This window comes from Idiotropiscis lumnitzeri, chromosome 1 (genome assembly GCF_059441095.1).
Source record: "Idiotropiscis lumnitzeri isolate Australia: NSW breed Sydney's pygmy pipehorse chromosome 1, RoL_Ilum_1.0, whole genome shotgun sequence".
Classification (NCBI taxonomy): Eukaryota; Metazoa; Chordata; class Actinopteri; order Syngnathiformes; family Syngnathidae; genus Idiotropiscis; species Idiotropiscis lumnitzeri.
This window is the reverse complement of record NC_142391.1, coordinates 22,973,312-22,993,814: the sequence shown is the minus strand read 5'-3', so window position 1 is coordinate 22,993,814 and position 20,503 is coordinate 22,973,312. Positions and strand designations below refer to the sequence as shown.

The 20,503-nt window shown below is 40.4% G+C and overlaps 1 protein-coding gene across 1 annotated transcript in view; it reads right to left on the bottom strand.

The window, feature by feature from the left end:
* Window positions 1-382: 382 nt before the first annotated feature.
* The window catches only part of antxr2a (ANTXR cell adhesion molecule 2a), a 59,446-nt gene continuing 39,325 nt past the window's right edge, over window positions 383-20,503 (bottom strand). Inside the window, exon 17 of the mRNA XM_088304337.1 lies at window positions 383-1,245. Within this exon, the coding sequence (XP_088160463.1) occupies window positions 1,210-1,245 (36 nt within the window). The 3' untranslated portion in view covers window positions 383-1,209. The remainder of the gene's footprint in view (window positions 1,246-20,503) is intronic.

The following is a 20,503-nucleotide window of genomic DNA, read 5'->3' as shown; positions in this document are numbered from 1 at the left end:
TTAATATAAATAAATAAATAAATAATCAAATAAAATAAAAAGTAGAGATTCATGCCTTGCTGAGCAGCAGCACGTGTCACGCAAAGTCAAGGCATCAATCCTTCACAACCCCAACCATCCGTCAGTCTGTCGCCCTTGCCTGGGTTGCTTGCCTCTCTCCGCACAGGCAGGCCGGGCCCCGCGGCCGAAATATGCTCTATTAATTTCCTGGTGACAAACGGAGAAGCCAAACGTCTTGTCTGCAAATACATTCAATCATAAATACTCAAAATAATGCCATAAAATTATTTCTTTTTTCCAGTAATTTTCTGAGTGTCCCGTAAAGTTATTGAGTGTAAAAAAAATTCATTTTATGTATTGTATAAAAACAAAATCAAAGAAATTAAATAAACGTATTTATTTTCAAAATATTTTTATAATATAAAAATATGACAATACTCCACATAAAAAATCTTTAAAACATTGATTATATAATGACGTAAAATAACAGTGCATGCTCATTCATTGCCAGCCAAATGATGTGTAAGCTGATTTCAAGTGTGCCAAAGCAAAAATAAAAAACAGTCAATATTTCATCTTTGGTGGCGAAAATATTTCAAGATAAAATATCTGTACAAAGTGCAATTTCAGTTTCTTTGAAATTAAGTGAAATTATTTTTGGATGACGGGCAAAACAAAGACTAATAATTAGACGGGTATGGCCACAGCCCCTGCGGTGGCGTGGGCGCTACGCTCTATTAATTCCCTGACGACGGGCGGGCGGGCTGGAAGGTATCTTGGGAAGGGCAAAGTCTCGCTGGGGTCCGAAAACCTCGGGGGCGCCCGTCTTGTCCGTCCTGTCGCCCACCCGTCACGTGTGAGAAAAACAAAAAACAAAAAAAAAAACGACACGGGCAGGCGGTTGGGCGAGTTCAACGCTGACGAGACGTCGCCAAGAGGAAGACGAGCTGGGATTGCCGAAAGGCACCGCCCCCTGACTGCCCCCCCGCTGGGATTGTTCTGAAAAACTCTTCTTTGTTTTCCTTCAATATGCTTGTGATGCTTTCAGTGTCCCGGAATGATTGTGGGATAACGATAATAAAAATAATAACCTCAATGAAAGTGGCGAAAACAACATCAAAGTAAATATGAATATAGAAAAAAGAGTGAAATTCTTCTCTGGTCCATGGCGGCGAGCAGCGAGTTTCTCGTCGACATCTACATCGTCTTCTAACGCCGAACACGGCTGAAATTTACGCAGCGACCCTGAAGGCAACACAAACAAAATAACAATTAGGAAAAAATATAGTATACGGGACAGACAATAAATATTATTCATATTATTTCGATGTTATGATTAAATGTGAATTCGAAAAAAGGTGCAGAGCAAAAATATGATATCATTGTAACGATGATAATTTAATCCACAAATACCATTTTATACATTTATTATTATTACTAATATTATTATTATACTTGATTGAGATGCATACAGCAATACAAATTAAGTATGATTAATGTCGCTAATACGCTAAAACCAGTCTATGAAACAATTTCAAATAAATGTATTTTGTGCAAGAATAAAGGCAATCAAATAATGAAAAAATGATGTCTGCAATACATCTTAACAATAAAGCCAGTCTGACATAAAAATCACACAATATAAATAAGACACTTCAAATATGTGATTTGAAAACTCCAATGAAAACATTAGGTTGTTAATACATTTTTAAATCAAATTGGTTTTCAATTAAAAACACAAAAAAATGTTAGTTTTGTCAAGAGTAGATTGAACAATATTGGATGGGAAAAAAATCATGTCTACCTTTTAGAGTTTGTGTGCGTGTGCGTGTGTGTGTGCGTGCGTGTGTGTGTGTGCATGCCAACAGTTGTCCATCTGACACCAAGAGGGAGCTCTCACACAGCGAATCCCTCAACAGCATGTAAGCACACACACCACACACACACACATACACACGAACTGCAGCCATACATGTTGAATGTATAAAATCAACACCATGGTGAAGTGTGGTGGATCACATAGCTGACATTTTGTTTTGCTAATCAGTTCCAGTGGTGGCATAATTACACAGGTACAAAAACTTTGTTACACTGCTTGAAGGAGAACAAAATGCACTTTTTATGTGCTCCCAGTTGTCAGAATAGAGAAAGTCAAATCCTCTTTAGTCCTGATTTTTCTTCCTACTGAATGTCGTGTCATTTCCAACATTAATCTTTGGGCATGATTTTCAAAGTATATCGTCAGATGATAAGTTTGTTAGTTTGGGGAAAAAATGGGATTTGTATACGAAACAACATTTTTGTCCACTTGTTTTCTTTCAATCTGTGTTTCTAAATGTGATTGTATTCATTTGAAAGTAGGTTTAAAGATCATGAAAAAAATTAAGTGCCATAAATGCTATAAAAGCATGCCTTTGGAGTATTTCAATGCGCTGGTCCGTCACAGCTGATGGTTAGTGTGTGAAGGTATTACGGCAAAAGCACACGCCTACCGCCAAAAGAAAGTAAAAGTAGAAGTGCAATGCCACACAGAATTGTAGTTACGGTAAATCACTTTAAACTAAAAACAATATAAAAAAATAATAATTTGTTGTCGTCAACACAGAATGTGTTTGGAAACCAAAAGCTCCACTGTTCATGTTCATGGTCTCGGAGCAACTTAAATGTTTTGGTTTTCCGTCTTTGTGATGTATTTTTTGACGGGTGCGACATATAGTTGGAAAAATACGGCAAATATCCACTTTTCACTTGCAATGTCACTCTACCCTCGAACAAATTAGGGCAGTTTAGCCTTGGCGGAGGCTTTTGGCACATTCAGTGCACTCCAGACTCTTCCACGCTCACTATTTGGCAGGCACCAGGTCAACAAATAAGGCACATCAGATGCCATCAGAGTGCATTCTGCGGGGGTTTAATGGTGCAGATGTCGGGATGAACTGGTGGCGGTTTGGCATCGCCCAAGTAACGGCACACTTGGACCACAAACACCCCCCCACACCTCCAAACATTCAAATGCGTCAGCACGCAACGTCAGGAGGAGAGACGGGACGATGAGTCAGGACGGGAGATTGACGGCTGACGGGACGCGAGGCATCCAGGACCACCCTACTTGTCTCATGTGTTCATTCGATACATTACACATGATAAAAAAAAAAATAACGCAACTACTACTACTCGTAATAATAAATGTGATGGGAACATGATAATTCATGAGTGAAGTCTCTCCCCACAACGAACACAAGCGACTGCTAATTGAAAATAAAGTGGGGGAAATGAATGAAATAAATATTTCCTTTTTGTTTAGTTGTTTCAGGCTATTTTAGGAAAATATTTACAGTTTAAAAATTTCATTTTTAGTCCCAATTTAAATACATTTACACAAGTCGTACAAAAGATTTTTAAACTATGACCGCTAACCCAATGAAAAAAATAACTAAAAATACTGCACTGCAAATATAAAATATAGAGAGAAATATCCATCAATCCATTATCTGTACCGCTTTTCCTCACCAGGGTCGCGGGGGGCGCTGGAGCCCATCCCAGCTGTCTTTGGGCAGTAGGCGGGGGTACACCCTGAACGGGTTGCCAGCCAATTGCAGGGCACACTTAGACGACCGACCATCCGCGCTCACACTCATACCTAGGGGCAATTTAGAGTGTTCAATCGGCCTGCCGTGCATGTTTTTGGAATGTGGGAGGAAACCGGAGTACCCGGAGAAAACCCACGCAGGCACGGGGAGAACATGCAAACTCCACACAGGAAGGCCGGAGCCGGAATCAAACCCACGACCTCTGCACTGTGAGGCCACCATGCTAACCAGTCGTCCACCATGCCGCCTATAGATAAAGAAATAATAATAGCTAAATAAATGTTATTTATTTTTTTTTTTTTTAAGACAGCATGTTGGACAACTGGTGAGCACGTCCACCTCACAGTGCAGAGGTGTGGCGTTTCTCCGGGTCCTCTGGTTTCCTCCCACATTCCAAAAACATGCATGGTAGGTAGATTGAACTCTTAAATTGCTTTATAAATACAGTTGAGTTGAGTTTTAATTGTAGATCACGATAGTGAGTCATTTAAAATTTTAAATCAATAAAAATATTAAAGTCATTTCGATGAACTTGCGCAGCCATAAATAAATTCAATTCTAAATAACAAAGTTCTCTTTTAATTAAAAAAAAGTGATGAATACATAATGAAACATTTTTAATCACGGACGGAGTCAAAATTCGTATTTCAGTGGTACCGACCAGGACACGACCCAAAAACAAGTGCGTCAAATTCTTTCTTGAGTTACTTGGTTACTTTCCTTGCATAGTTTAGTCAATAATGGACAAATCCCGCCTGCTCTACAAATCAAAGAAAAAGTACAAATGTAAATTAGCCGGCCATGTGCTGCTTGCTGCACTGACAGCTTGATGGCGACTTAGACGGCATCCAATTTTTTTTTTCTTATTGGCTTGTCAAGTGAACTGATGGATGCTTTACTTCCACGGAAGAGATCGCAAAACACAGTGTGATGGAATCATCGAGGAACAATCGTCCATCTGCGGCGTGGGAAAAGTCGACATGTAATCCAGTGGCAAGATGTTTATTTTGCAGCGATAAGCCAGTACGACAGATACTTTTCAGATTCTCTGATCTGGGTATTAGTGAGTCCGACTGCAACGTGCTTTTGGTTTCGCAAACATTCTTTTTGCGGTATCATCGTCATGTCGGCTCCAAGTGGGCATTTCAGGCTTATTTCCAGTGGTTCTTCAAAAGGCAAACTAACTCAGCCGGAAGATTTTCTTTTTGAAAATTTAGGCGCCAAAGCCTGGTTAACTTAGCAACATTAAATTTGGTTGCGTAGACCCTCCAAAAAGGTCTCAAGAAGGCATGCCTAAAAAGAAACAAGCCTGCGATTTTACTTCAATACCAACAAAGGGATAGGATTTTAACTTTCAAAAGGTTTGAAAATGCAGCCAGTGACACTCAGCATCAAGAACTTTGTCAGGCACGTCTATTTTGAGCAGATCCACAATAAAGTCTCAAGAAGCAATGCTCAAAATACGCAGAAAACCTACCATGAGAAAACCATTTTGGTCATGTCAAAGACAAATGCTTAGTCGTGAGTTTTTGAAATTTGGTAGGCATGTCTACCATGATTAGAACCACAAAAAAGACTCATGGAAGCATTTTAAAGGTAATGTTGGCCCATTCCAGGGGTCAAACAAGAAAAAACCTCTCTAGATGGGTTTTGAAAATTCAGCCCCTGAAGCCCGTATCTCACTGAGCGCCGAAGGCTTGTAAGTGTTTGCGCACGGAGCGAAGGTTGTTTTTCGTCAGGATTTGTTAAAGGATACAAAGACGGTCACAAACAGTTTTCTTGCCACAAAGACATTTTGAAAACGTTCCAAATTTGACAGTCACAAGAAAACCTGTTTGAGAACATCTATGCAACTTTGTACAACTTTAAATGAACCCCCGATGGAAAAATATTTTGCTGCTCAGTGAGATACCACCTTTAGCAACATAAAATTTGGTAGGCATGTCAGTCACGAGTAGACCCATTAAGGTTTTAAAAAAAAATTCATGTCTTAAGAGACACACAAAGGCTGCCATTTTGGTTTAAATCCGCCAGTTTCGGGTTGTATTTGGTCATTAAAAGTAGCAATCGGAGAGGCAGAAGAACTGCAGCTGCAAAGGACAGAGTGTGTGAGCAATCCTCCCTCTTCCACAAGACTGCTGGCCATCTTGACGCTACCCCTCGTGTACACACACACACACACACACACACACACACACACACACACACACACACACACGCAGTGCCCACACAGCGCTGCCATCTGGCCTGCTGAGAAATGGCAGCCACCTGAGTCTCGGCCAAACGCGTGATGTTCACCGATCGCTCGGTCATTTCTTCTTTTTAAAGACTGTTGCTGCTGCACGTGGATGGTAACAGTTACGTAAACTTAAAATACAACAAAGGATGAAAAGAATGCTAACATGCGAATGGCAAAATGTGCTATCATGAAGCTAGATAACCTGAGTAGAACAAAAGCAGATCAATAATGATTTCAAATCATAGTATGAGAATGGACAAAATGCTAACCAGCTAACAGTTAAACGATAGTAATCTGAGAACAAGATGGAGCAGTTTACAAAGTGGATCATGCCCTAAAATCGGGTAAAAGTTCAAAGATTAACATGCAATTGATAACAACCTGAATCCCCCCCCCCAAAAAAAAAGTGTTGACGCAGACCAACAAGGTTGTCACATGTATCCGCGTAGTCTATACCTATTTTCGCATGAGAACTGGTAAAATACTAAAATAAAAAGTGTTCTCAGCAGGACCTTGTGTCAGTTATTTTTGAGTTAGAGTCATGCTAAACAGATGCGTCCACAAACAGATAGCGCTGATGCAGGCACCCGAGTTAGCGGCATAATTTACGGGAGGGTATTAAACCGTCGGCCTGTGATGCAGTGCGTGAGTATCAAACACTCCAAACGGGGGAAGCTGACGGAGCGGAATGTCGCTATCGGAGCCGTAATCAGCTGACCCGAGATCAGCGGCGACAGCTTGCTCTAAAAAGTTAGCAAACGGCAGCAGCATATGCAGAGCAGTCTGGAAAAAAGCATCTCTGAACTTCAGCGTCTGCACCAATCAATTGCTCATGGTGGACTTTTTATTTATTTATTTTTTTTTAAACGGCATGAGAAGATGAAGAAGTCAACCATTTTGGTTTTGAAGCGGTCAGTTAAATTAGTCGAGACAACAGTTGTGTATTTCATAAAAGTCTGCTTGTCTGTCTTTCGTCAATGGCTTGAGTACCCCTTCGTCATTTGTCAGTCATTTTTCGTGAAGAAGCAAAATGCAATCGTCACTTTGTCAGTCCATCAGTTAGTCCGTCAGTCCGTCCACCTACACAAAAAAAAAAAAAAAAAAAACTTCCGCAAAACGGGTGTCCATCAGTGACAGACTAACAAACTGGTCCGTTAGTCTGACGGAATGCCCACAGCTGTACTACACAAGCTCCCCCAGAAGAGTTCCAAAAAGACAGAAAATTCAATTGCAAAGCTAGTTTTCCTTGGCAACATGAAATTTGGCAGACATGTTTCTCATGAGTAGATCCACAAAAAAATCTCAAAAAGCCATACTCCACAAGACACAGGCAGTCTGACATCTTGTCACTCAGTTGTGATTTGAAATGAATGAGAACTTAAAAAATAAATGAATGAATTAACAAAAATAAATAATTATATATATATATATATATATATATATGAGAAGAATAAAATAAAAATCGACAAAAATGTGTCATTTTTTAAAATGTTTCTAAAATCTATTAATTTTGTATTATTAAAAAAATAGATAAATATGCTAACTATTGTCATGCAAACAAAACCACAGCAACCTTAGTGCTAATTGATGGAGTTGACATCTTGTCTTGTCAGGTCCAATTTTCAGTAAAAATCGCAAACATGTTAAGAGTTGACGTGCTAATCGCTGATTGGACAGATTTGGTCAGTGACTGGCGAACAGTCAAATTCCATCACCTTATTTCCACCTGCCCCAATCATCGTCGTCTCACGAAACTAGTAGCTGTTTGTCGCCATTTTGTAGTGGCTGCAGCTGTTCGGTGCCCATCTGCTTCCGTGGAGTTGAAGCCTCTTTATTTATTTTTTGGAGTGCGTGTGTGTGTGTGTGTGTGTGTGTGTGTGTGTGGGTGTGTGTGCGAGTAAGTGCACATCATTGGCAGCTAAGCGCTCTGGGCACCGTCCCTGTACTTGTTCCAGAGAAATGCCAATAGTTTTGGCGCGGGCGGCTGGGCCCTCACAGACGGCGCGGGGACGGCACAGATGGCGCTAATGGACGAGCGGGATCCAACCGAGGGGACCTGGGCGGAGCCGCGGCGCCGCACCATCCAAATCGTTGCGCGGTGTGAACGCCGCGTAGGGCCAACTCAGATGCTCCCGCTTCGCTAGCCGCAGAGGCGCGCATCAAGAATTTAAGAGCATGAAATAATCATAAGCGGCGTGGAGTCGGTCCAATGCAGACATGAAAAGATTGTTCCGCTTCGTGCAAGTATCTTAGCGGCTAATTGACTGGCTAGCTAATGTATATTTGCGCTACATATGCAGTAGGCTAGCTAGCCCGTTTATAAATAAAAAAATACTAAGGTAGTGAATCATTTCTGGGAGTTCGCTCCACCAGTAACATGTGCTATGTAAAGAAGGCGTTCAACCGTGTATCCCGAGGGATCTTGTGGCTTGTGCTCCTTGAATATGGGGTATCGGACACACTAGTACGAGCAGTTCGATCCCTGTACGACCTATGTCAGAGTTTCGTCCGCATTGCAGGCAGCAAATCGGATTTGTTTCCAATGAGAGTTGGACTCCGCCAAGGCTGCCCATTGACACCGATTCTGTTCATAACCTTTACGGACAGAATTTCAAGGTGTATGACTCTGATGACTCAGATTCGAGCCGCTGCTCCTCCACATTGAGAGGAGCCAGATGAGGTGGCTCGGGCATCTTGTCAGGATGCCACCTGGACGTCTCCCTGGTGAGGTGTTCCGGCATGTCCGACCGACAGGAGGCCCCGAGGACGACCCAGAACACGCAAGAGAGACTATGTCTCCCAGCTGGCTTGGGAATGGCTCGAGATGCCCCAGGAAGAGCTGGATCAAGTGGCTGGGGAGAGAGAAGTCTGGCCTTCCCTGCTTAAACTGCTGCCCGCACAACCCGACCTCGTATAAGCGCAAGAGAATGAATGATCTAATTACTCAACCTCAATTAGTTGATAGGATAATAATATATCTAAACTAATGCTGTCAAGTGATGATTTTTTTTTAACTAATTAATCACAAAATATTCCATGATGAATCGCGATTAATCACATTTTTCAACTACTATTTTTTGTGAAGCTTATTACAGATATTTACTTGAATAATATCTTGGAATTGATGCAAAATCACCAAATATGAAGTATATTTAATTCAAAGAATGTGCTGATAGCTTTCTTGGATTCTTGAATACAATCTAAATGGAGACATCTTTACAGACATTTATTTTCAAAACATTTCTCCAAACTGCCCACAAGCGCCACACTCCAGCAGTGTTGGTTTGCAAGGCCCAGTGGTAACTTAAACACAGTGTTTTGTTCTGAGACGTGCTAAAGATGTACAGCTAATATGGCACAATATTGGCAAAGTATGCAAATTATTTTTTAAGTAAATCAAAAGGAGTTAAAATATTAAACTGAGTTAAAATTTTTTGGATTAATCACCTGAGTTAATGCTTTAATTTTGACAGCCCTAATCTAAACAGATTCAATAGTGGCAGGCAGAGTCTTAAAACTAGAAAAATGTTTCATAAAAAATGTAAAATATATTTTGTAATTGAAATTTAATATAATGAATTGCTCTGTATTCCATGATTATTTAAATTTATTCTAATGCATTTTTTAATGGTCAAAGTGAGTCATGAGGAAACGTGTTAATCACAAAAGAATAAGAATTGGAATTTCACTTTGCTAGAATGAATCTGTAATATTGCGGGAAAAAAGGGATAATTGATGAGAGTAAACCTGAAATATTAAGAGAAAATATCATATGACCTCAAACCATAGCCAGTGCAGTTAAATGTTTCTTGATGGCAACATCCTGAAACCAATCATTCCAGATTTTTTTTGTTCACATTTATGTTACCGCTCCCGCCCACTTGTACGAAAGTTAAGTATATTCAAATGTGTTTTAAAGGCATTTCAATTTGTTTCCCCTCCCCAAAGAAATGAAGCCAGAGGTTACGCAGCTGCTCAGTGTCGCCAAAGCTGCGCCGTCCGCAAAATGCAACAACTCCAAAAAACAACAACAAAAGACACACGACAATTGTTAATTCCCCACATGGGTGCCAGGGCGTATCAGCGTCGAGGGTGGTGGGGGGGGCTTGGGTGTCCTGGTTGTCGGGGGGCCACCGGGCTCATGTGTACTTTTAAATTATGCGTGGGCATCACAAAGCGGCCCCGCCGGAGATGTCACAAGCGCTTCCGAAGTGCAGCAGCAAAACATAAGCTTGCATGTCTGCAGGCGCCATAAAAGTCTCGTGGCGGCGTGCTAATAAAAACACGCAATTCAGCATTAGGAGACCTTTTACAAGCAATTGCAGCTCTTTAGCACTGCCGAGTAGTCGTATTAGCAGCAGCACACTAAGCTGTGCAATATAAAAGAGCATCACGAATATGTGAAAACCACAAGTCCGCAGTTTAGTGGAAAGATGTGACATTCGTGTGCTACTTTTGAAAATTGGAATGATAAACTGCAAACGTGTTAATTAGACTCTGAAGGACTTGCATTCATTAAATCACGAAAATGAAGGATTACAAAACATTCTATTGTTTTTATTTCAATGTGCTTAAAGGACGAGGTTAGTGTGCGGTGGATCATGAATAATTTCAAAGAAAATGTTTCTGTGTTTCTGTGACTGATAGGCAATGTTGTGATTCAGTATTCACTTTTGGGGAGAAAATGGTGTTAATTAGTAATAACTTAAAAACATCTATGAAATAAATTAATGACTTATTACGACTAATTTGTTTCCATTTAAGTTTGCAATAAAATATATATTTTGGTGTTCCCAATGCTGAGTAAAATGTCTTTTTTGTCATATAAAGTTAATACTGCACATTTTTTTAAATTGACTTATTTCACTGTATATGTACATTTGAAGCAAACTATGTAAAAATGATCAATTAATGAGCATCATGACAGATATTTGTAAACAAAGATGACCACAAAAACTGTCAAGAAGGGCCTAGTCAATTTTTTGGGCCTCAGATATCAGTGACAGGTATCGGCAGTCTTCATGAATATCCACTACCTTGAAGGCTGGTATCAATCGGTCCTTAGTACTTATGATGTTTTCGCATTTTAATCAATTATGTCTGACTGCGTAGAAAGATGTTTTTCTGATAAAAAAAACATATGAATATGTTGTATTAAAAGTCCTCAGACAAGTAGAATTGATCCTAAAAAGTAACTCAAGCAAATGTAACGGCGTCAATGTAAAGCGTTCTGAGCCACCGCAGTTCATTTCTGTTTTCAAGAGGAGACGCCTCAATGAGACGTGTTTGAGGGTGGGTGTAAAAAACCAAGAGACAATTAGCGGCGTGTCGTCAATCAGCAAATGAAAAGATTGGCGGAAAACAAGGCTCGGTCTGGAGGGGGGGGGGGGAAGGAACAAAAGCGTTAATAGCGCATTGTTGTCTCATCATCATAAGCACAAAGGACATGATGAGGAATGTGCGAGCAATCATCGACACGCAAGTTCAACTTGATTTCCATGAAGTCAGAACACAGCAACAAGTTTTATGACGCAAAAAGGTTATTAGATACTATATCAAATTCGGAATAACGGACACATTTTCATTCGTGTTTTTGTTTTGTTTTTTCTTACTTGCAAAATGGATAATTACTTGAAAATGGGGATTGTGTCGCGGGGGCAGCAGCTTTAGCAGGAAAACCCAGACCCTCCCCTCAGCCACTTCATTCAGATTTCCCGGGGAGATTGCAAAAGGCGTTCCCAGGCCCGCCGGGAGACAGGGTGTCCTGGATCGTCCCCGGGGGCCAGGAACACCTCACCAGGGAGGCATCCAGGAGGCATCCTATAACCACATGCCCGAGCCACCTCATCTGACTCCTCTCAAAGCGGAGGAGCAGCGACTCGACACTGTAAAATTAAGAGCATCACCTTTCAGCTACTTGAAATGAATGGAATAACGTATGTGTATATTTATATCGTCTTTCCTTTTGGTTTTTCCCACAGCCAATCAGTTGCCTCCATCTAACCCGGTCCTCTGCATCCTCTGCTCTCAACCCAACTAGTTTCATGTCCTCTTTAACTACATCCATAAACCTCCTCTTTGGTCTTCCTCTAGACCTCTTGCCTGGCATTTGGAAACTCACTTTCTCTTCTCTGGACATGACCAAACCTTCTCAGTCTGGCGCTCTGACTTTATCTCCTAAGCCTCCAAAGTCATATATTTGATTCGCATGTTTGATTTGGCCAAAGTTTTACGTCGGAGGCCCTTCCTGACACAACCCTCTGTATTTATCCGGGCTTGGGACCTGTACTAAAAGACACTGGCTTGTGCCTCCTTACGGCTACATTTTATGTGTATATTTATATATGTAATTAAATTAAATTAAAATTACTTTTAGAAGGTTTTGTTTCATTTGATTTATTTTTATTTTTCATACGACATGCAATTTAAATAAAAATGTTTTAAAATATTGCTTTTTAAATTATTTTAATATACTTGTCATAAAATTACATTCAAAATAATTAACCGAAATTATGATTATTAGTTTTCTAATTGTTTAAATTGTTAAGAAAATCCAATCAAAAACAACAAAAGCACATTGCATTACAATACAATAACACTTTATTGTGAAATTAGTATTTTATTTTAAAAATATTCAGTTAGTCCTTAATATTTTTACAATTTAAATTGTATTGAACTAAATGTAGAACTCCTTTGACTCAAGACGCAATGCATTTATATTCATTATTAACTAGCATCTAACTTTTGATTGGCATGGTCATATATCAGCGTTAAATGTGATTTTCCAGCAAAAAAAAAAAAAAAAAAAAAGAAGAAAAGTTACAGCTTTAAATATGCGACACGGAGCAAAGTTGTTGTTATTTACGAGGTTGTAAAGAAATGCTGGCGAGCACGCGCGGGTGAGAGAAACGTGAAAAAAAATTAAAAATATGCTTATCCTCCAGCCGCGTTCTAATAATGCACACTGGCGGAAATGTGATAGTGGAGATTAAATATTGTGTGTGTCTTTGTGTGTTATTCTGAAACATGGTTAACTGTAACACAATACATCTTTAGGAAATGTGAACATGATCATATATATATCTGTATAGTGGTTGATGTTGTGAAGAACAAAATGGTAAAAAAAAAAATTCCAAATAGAATCCCAAACAGATGTTGTGGTTGGTTCGGGAAAAACAACGCAAATTAAAAGAACAAAGCAATGATCGAGTTTGTTATTCTTCCAGCAAGTAACCGGTGTTCAAGTTCAGGTGCAACTGATAATGAGGAAAAACCACAAAACTAAATGCACAAATGTCAGGTATTATAATCCAGGTGCGGTTGATCATGTGAAAAAATATAGAAATATTTTTTAAAAACCACAAACACCTTAATGATTGTAGTTCTACTGTGATTGATGAAAACAACAAACATCAGAACGATATTTAAATTTATCATCAGAAGTCATGCTTGGGAATTTCACCATAGTCATCACTTCACAAATTTGATCGCGGTCAAAGAATAAAATCTTTTGCTCATCCAGAACAGGTGTGATGATCAAGGATATTTTCCTACATTACAAAACTTTTCAGAAGAATTATTCTAATAATAAATATCAGCATCGCTGTCGCTTAATGGCTTTTTGAACATTCAGGAACAAAATTTGTGTGGGACAGGAATGTTGTTAACATTTATCGGAGTGTAAATATCAGACTTTTTCCACGACAAAAATGCACGTTTGTAAACGTAAACGCATGGGCGATTATTGAAAAAGCTTGCATATGGCCTGGTGTGTGTGCGTATATGTGTGAGAGCACGTACGCGCGTGTGGCTCATGGGGGCTCAGATGCTCGCACCAAAATCAAGTCGTGCGATGATTGTCAACTTTAGCGTTTGGAGGGTGAGATTTAACAGCTTTGAAGCTCTGGCAACCAAACAGAACTGCTTGTACGCTATTGGTTTAACTCGAACACGCTATATAATACACGTCTAACTGTACACACACGCACACTTGAGCCCCTTTGCAGCGACTTCATTCGTGGCGGTCTGCATCATCCCCCGACGAAAATGCCGCATGGCATCGGAGGGGGGTAGGGGAGATATTTATCTTGTGCAGTTTTGATAATAAATTTGATGCTTTTACTATGCAAAAATTTGACATGTTTCTCTTCAGTTTGCGCTGTCAATGCTGAAAGAAGGAAGAAACTAAATTCGGTCGTCTTTTAATTTTATGTTATTGACTGTTTTACATGCAGTTTAAAGGTCTTCCACAGTTTTTGATTTTGATTTGTGTCATGTTTTACTTTGGTGAATTCTTATGATTACATTGACAGTTGTCCTCACTTTGTACTTTGAATGCAGGCGAAAGAAAAATGTTCAATTTTGTGGGATGATTTAGTAAACTTAATAGTTTTATTTGACTGACTTTTACATTATTAATGGTCATGTTTGTCTTCAAATACAGAAAAAAATAAAGAAATAGAATAGAGAAATAGAAATGCCAATACGGAAAAGTCAGACAAGTTTGGGGACGACACACTCAAACAGAGTAAGTGTTGTGGATATGAGTCATGTCGGTAATAGAAAGTATGTTTTGCGGTGGAAAGAAAAGATGATGCTGTCCATGGAATGAATGACAATGGGCACGTATGAAAGCCACTGACGTTCAACACAAGCCATGCTGTGAGTCACGGTCACTCACAGCACGTTTCTTAGTTGTATAGCTATAGAAATGAGAAATGATTATTTTATTTTTCCATATATAAAGCCCTTTCTCAGTCTTGTTTTTGTTGTATGATAGTGTTGTGTTTAACATCGTTCAGGTCCCCAAAAGCTCGTTTTCTCTACTTTGTGGTCGTAAACCCATGTTTTTGATGTACGCAAACCAAGTTCTACTGCTGATTATTAAATCATGCAGAAAGATGAGGTGACTCTTTCTTTTGCTGGGCTTGGTGATTATATTGCCACACACAATACTCTGTGGGGCTTCAGGGATCAGTCAAATGCTAGTTATGGACAAGGCATGCATGTTCAAGAGTGAAACCAGTCGATAAGCCATGGACTTAAAAAGCAACGACAAGAAAATGCCATTATTTTCCTGTATGAAATGAGTTCCATGAACCTAATTAAAACTGAGCAGAAAAGTCCAAAACAGCACCGACGCCAGCCAGCTGACGAGCTAACTCGCTAAAGACGGCAACTAGGACCGCATCGGTCGCGGTCGACTTGATTCCGCAGCGTCGGCTTTTTGAACGACAAACCGCAGGAGGAGAGGTCGACGTGACGACGACGGCAAGAGTGCTCAATTAAAAGTGTATCATCTTTAATTAGGTCCCAGACAAGCTATCAATGGTAAAAGATCACACTGTCATTAAGGTTAATAAGCTGCGTTATTAACTAACTCCACCAGCATCCATCAGAGACAAAAAAGGCAAATGGAGGGAATTAAAGTTGGAATGCGGCATTTTAGTGAGGGGAGGAAAAAAAATGAGCACATCTGGAACGACTCCAAGGGCGTTTTAAACGAGCGGTCGCGCCAACTATTGTCACATCTGCATCTTTTTTCCATCATCAATTATGGAAGGCGGTGATTTATTCATACGAAGAGAAACATCCTTCAAGACGACATCTGTTCCAGCATCAAGACTCCGAGCCGACTAGGTTGCTTGCTGTAAATAAAAGCCACGACCGGCGAGCTACGGGGCAAGACGGAACACCAGTGGCGTTATTTGTATGCTATAACCGTCATATACGAGGGGCAGATGTAAACCCAGATGGTCGCTTCAAACCAAAATGAAGGCCTTCCTGTGTCTTTGAAGACGTGGTGAGACTTTTTGGTGGGTCTACTTATGACAAACAAAATTTCATGTCGTTAACTAAAACGTGCTTTGGGGGACGGATGTTTAAAATGGCTTTTGAATTTTATTTTGTAGAGAAACTGGAAATGGCCAAAGTTACCCCAAAATTCAAACCAAAATGTCAGTCTTCCCGTTTCTATTCGGGCACAAGTTGCTGAGACATTTTTGTGGGTCAACACATTTATAGATATTACGATATATACAGAGGTTTTAAATCTATGAGGATTTTTTTTATTCTTGCAAGGAAAAATGCAAATGGGCAACATTACCTCAAAATTTAAAACAAAATGGCAGACATCACATTTCTTGTCAGACATGGGTTGCTTGGATTTTTTTGCGCATGTACTCATGATAGCTGCATCGAGGAAATGTCGCTTTGTTAAACAAAAGGCATTTCGGGGGCTGCATTTTTAAAAGTTCACCAAAGGAAATCTAGAAACTGATAACTCAAACCAAAAGCTTAATTTTAGGCATCGGAGCTACTTTTTTTGTAGATCTAGTCATGATAGATACTCCTACCAAATTTCATAATGCTAATTGAAACTAATCAAGGGAATTTAATGTTAAAAATCACCCTTGGAGTTCATCTATGTGGAAATGGCCAAAACGCCAAAATGGCAGACTTGGTGTGTCTTGGCGAGCATGACCTCATTGGGATTTTTTTGTTGGTCTACTCATTATAACCCTCCCCACCAAATTTCCTTTCGCAGAGTAAAATGGGTTTCGGGGCTGATTTTGCTAAAAGTCTCCAGGACAGGTTTGTTGTAGTATCATCAGACACAGCCAAAATGACCCTAAAAATATCTGCTCCAAAGCAAAATGTCAGACATCCTGTGTATTTTCAGGCATGAGCTGTGGAGACATGGTTTCATGGGTCTGAATTTTCCAAGACTTTCTAGGAAGTGTGGTAGGATACTATTGGATGTGGACAAAATGAAACAAACGTCATACTTCCTGTGCCTTGGTGAGCATGGCTTCTCGATACTTTCATGTGTGTCGACTCATGATGGACAGACCTAACATATTTCACAAAAAATAATGATGTTAACTCTCCATGTTGGCCTTTTGGCGTTCTGCTACCATAATGAGAGTAAACTGCATTTGTCAACAGAAGCTTGTAGAAGGTAATGCACGCATCGTGTCGACGTCGGCATGTGTATTCATAACGCTCTGTCGGCGTCGGTGTTCAAAACGTTTTTTTGCGCACACGCGAGGGCCCTTCACTCCGCATTAGGCGGCGCAGCCACCTTGTTACATTCATGTATACAAAATAAGCACGCGCTCATTGAATATTCACTGTGAACATATTCCCCGCATAACATGACGTCCCCGCTTCTACCCTTTTAAAAATTCAAATCAACGCAGGGGAGCATTAGAATTACATTACTGCGAGGATGTGTGACACCCCCACTCCGCTCGGCCCCCTTCTCCTCCTCCCCCTTTATACGTCTGTCAGGAGGTGAACAAGGAAGAGGCGGAGGAGGAAGGCAGAGCGCACGCGACCGAGTCGGCCCCTGCGACGCTGACGTTAACAATAATGTAATTTAATTAAAGCCAAGATCCCGCCGCCTCTCCTCCTCGCTTTGATTTTAATAGGCGATGAAGAAAAGAAGCCAAGAGAGGAGCGGCGGTCCGAGTGAGGACGAGGGTGGGGGGCGACGGGAACATCAGGTCAGATCGGATCAGGCCGGGGGGCCACCAAACTAGCCCCCCGACCCGAGCGCCCTCCCCTCGTCTTTGTCCGGGGTGCAGGTACCAGCCCCGACCACCCAGATACAACAAGAGCCATCAGCTAATGGAGAGGAAAGACGAGGGGCGTCGGCACGTCCGCAAAGCACCACAACAACAACGAGAAGGCCAAAAACATATTTGGGATTAAGTACTGCAGCGAGCCATGAGGTTTAAAAGACGTAATCCCAAACTCTATGAGAAGGGATCACAAATAAAAGACATTAAGTCTGGATACATGGTAACATTTAACACAGGCAGCCATCAAACTTGTTTGTTGTTGCTCGCAACTTTGAAAAACACTCGCTCAACTCGACAAAAACAAGAATGTTCAGCCTAAATATTCTTACGAATGACAAAGTCTAAGGACGCAAAGCGCAGGATAAAATGCACGACAGGAGTACGGAAGATCATGATGAATAACAAATCTAAAGAGCACAGGAAACCCATAAACACTTTTTTTTTTTACTTTATTGTTACTATATTTACAGTATTTAACTTAATTTGACTCCATGTTTTATTTTTTTAGTTTACTTTTGAATGCACGTTTAACTTTTAAGCTTTAATTTAATTTGAATTTCTTATTCCCGTTTTTTGTTCAAATGTCTAAATTTTTTATTGTAACATGGTTGGATTTTGATTCAATTCTGGATACATTTTTAATGTAATTTATTTTTTATTTTAATACCAATTACATTAATAATTTAATTGTGTGTCAACCTGACTTGTTTTCTTTTTTTTCTAGAGGGTAAAATGGATGGATGTTTTCAATTGAATTTGAATTTAATTTTATTGTTCTAAATGATAAGTATTTTAATGTTTAAAACATTTAAATTTGGTGTCAAGTTTTAATTTAATTTGCAATGTTTAATACACTATTTGAGTCCTACATATCTAGAATACAGAATTTGACTTTAAACTAGATCAATTTACATTTTGTTTTTAATTACTTCATACCTTTTTGTATTTCGAGTTACTATAAGACATTTTTGATCCATTTTATTTTTCAAGTTTTACTTTTATTGCATTTCACTCAGTTCAATTTCTGCCTGTAAAAATGCATGCAAATTTAGTGTAAATGAGTTGACTGAATGAAATGGAAAACAAGTATTGTGTGTAAGAGACAGCTCGCTATAAAACATGTTCAACTCATGGCTAGCCCATTCTTAGCGTATTACAAGAGCAACCTGACTTGATTTTATACAAAGTAGCTGCCAGCATTCGTGCTCATTAGCATGGGCGCGAACATTTACGAGAGCGACCTGCTATGAAACCGCTTTGCAATTTACAGCTAGTCCATACTTGGCGCACTACGGACCAACCTGACTTGACTTGCCGCAAAGTACCCACTAACATCATCTCAAATTAGCCTGGACACTAACGCCTTGGCTTTTGCTTTATCTGTATTGTTTTAATTTGCTATACAAAGCATTGTCCCGTCGTCCAATCAGCAGTCAGCAATAACAAAAACCTTCCTGCTTTATGAGGATAATCCTGTTACCAGCCAGGTCCGGAGCAGGAGGGGAGGCGGGCTGGGGTGCGGGCGGCGCGGGGGAAGGATTAACATGGCGGTCATTATCAAATTTACAACCAGTCACACAGACATCTGCCCTACTTTTGCTGGCTTCATGTAAAAAGAAGTCATCTGGTTAGAAGAGAGCGGTCGGCGCTCGTCAACGGTCGCTTGCTTTTTCCGCCGCGGTGAAAGCTGTCACGGCACAGGCGGGGGTGGGGGGGCGACGGAACGGAGCTGTCAGCTGGCTACTTGTTCGCGCTAACGAGGACGTCCGCTGATAGAACTAATGAGGCCCAGGTCCACTCATAGAACTAATGAGGCCCAAGGCTCACCGCACCGCTAGCACGCCGCCGCGATACGGCTAGCCGGTCAAGCTGCATTATTGGGTGGCGACGAGAGCCACAGTGAAAGCTCAAACACTCACGTTAGCGCTTCCTTCTCAATTAGTAACTTGTGTTTTGTTTACACCAGCTTTAAAAGAGGACACATTTACAGACGCTTGTCGTAGGAAAAATTAAATGTGCTTTTTCTTAATCACAAAACTATTATTGTAAAGTTTTACACTGCAAAAAAAAATGACAGTAATAACAAAATAAAATGCGCCATGATTTCAGGCTTCAATTCAATGGACATTGTGCTGCTTCTGTTGTGTGTACCAAGTGCACCAGGGGGCGGTATAATACAAAGATAGTGGAGCCCTGCATGGTGCATACCAGTTTGGTGCTTGGGCATTCCCCTGGTTGCTCATGACAACATCACACGCACGGGGGCCAGACTAAAATCCAGCTACGACCTTGCTTAGTTGAGCCAATTCTTAAAATTAGTCAACAACCCCCCCCAAAAAAATGGGCGTCCGGCTGCGCCCCCGAACTGCCAAACGGACTGCCAAGCTCTGCCAAGATGTAGTAGTTTTACAGGGTCTGGACCAGGACTGTTGTCTATACCAATACCAGAGCCTCGTCCAACACTTGGGCTTAGATGAAGAGCAAAAGGGCTGAACCAGGATCACCCTGAATTACGATCCTAACTTCTGAATTATTTGTTAGACTTGAAAGGATGATTGTATAAAAGTAATGTACCAGTGTATCTATCTGAGAATTCCACAATGTGGCACACTATAATGGCACATTCACAGCTATTTACACACTTTGGCCCGTATAGCAAAAAAAAAAGCAGTCTTAATAATAGCAATAATAACAATTATAGCCCAGTGAACAATACAAGCGCGAGCAGCATCTTAACGCCTGGATGTAAATTATCTCAACTCCAAATACAATTTGCTGGCTACTGTTAGCACCAAGCTCTAACAGATGTAGTGGTCCTTTCACACCTTTTGTCTAGTCAAAGGCGCAATTGTTTCAGATGTCACATCTTAAAGGTTTCACCCACGTCTTTATCTAGTTAGCTCCAAGTGTGAGGAGACAATATGCTAATACGGCGCTAATTTATGCTTTAATAAAGAGTTAAGGTACAACAAAAACACAAGAGGCGGCAGGGATGTGTTTAAAGCGTGCACCTCCGCGTGAAACCCGCGTAGTGCTAATTTCCCCATAAAGGGCTTTTAATGGGAAGTAAACAAGCTAGCTAATGACGC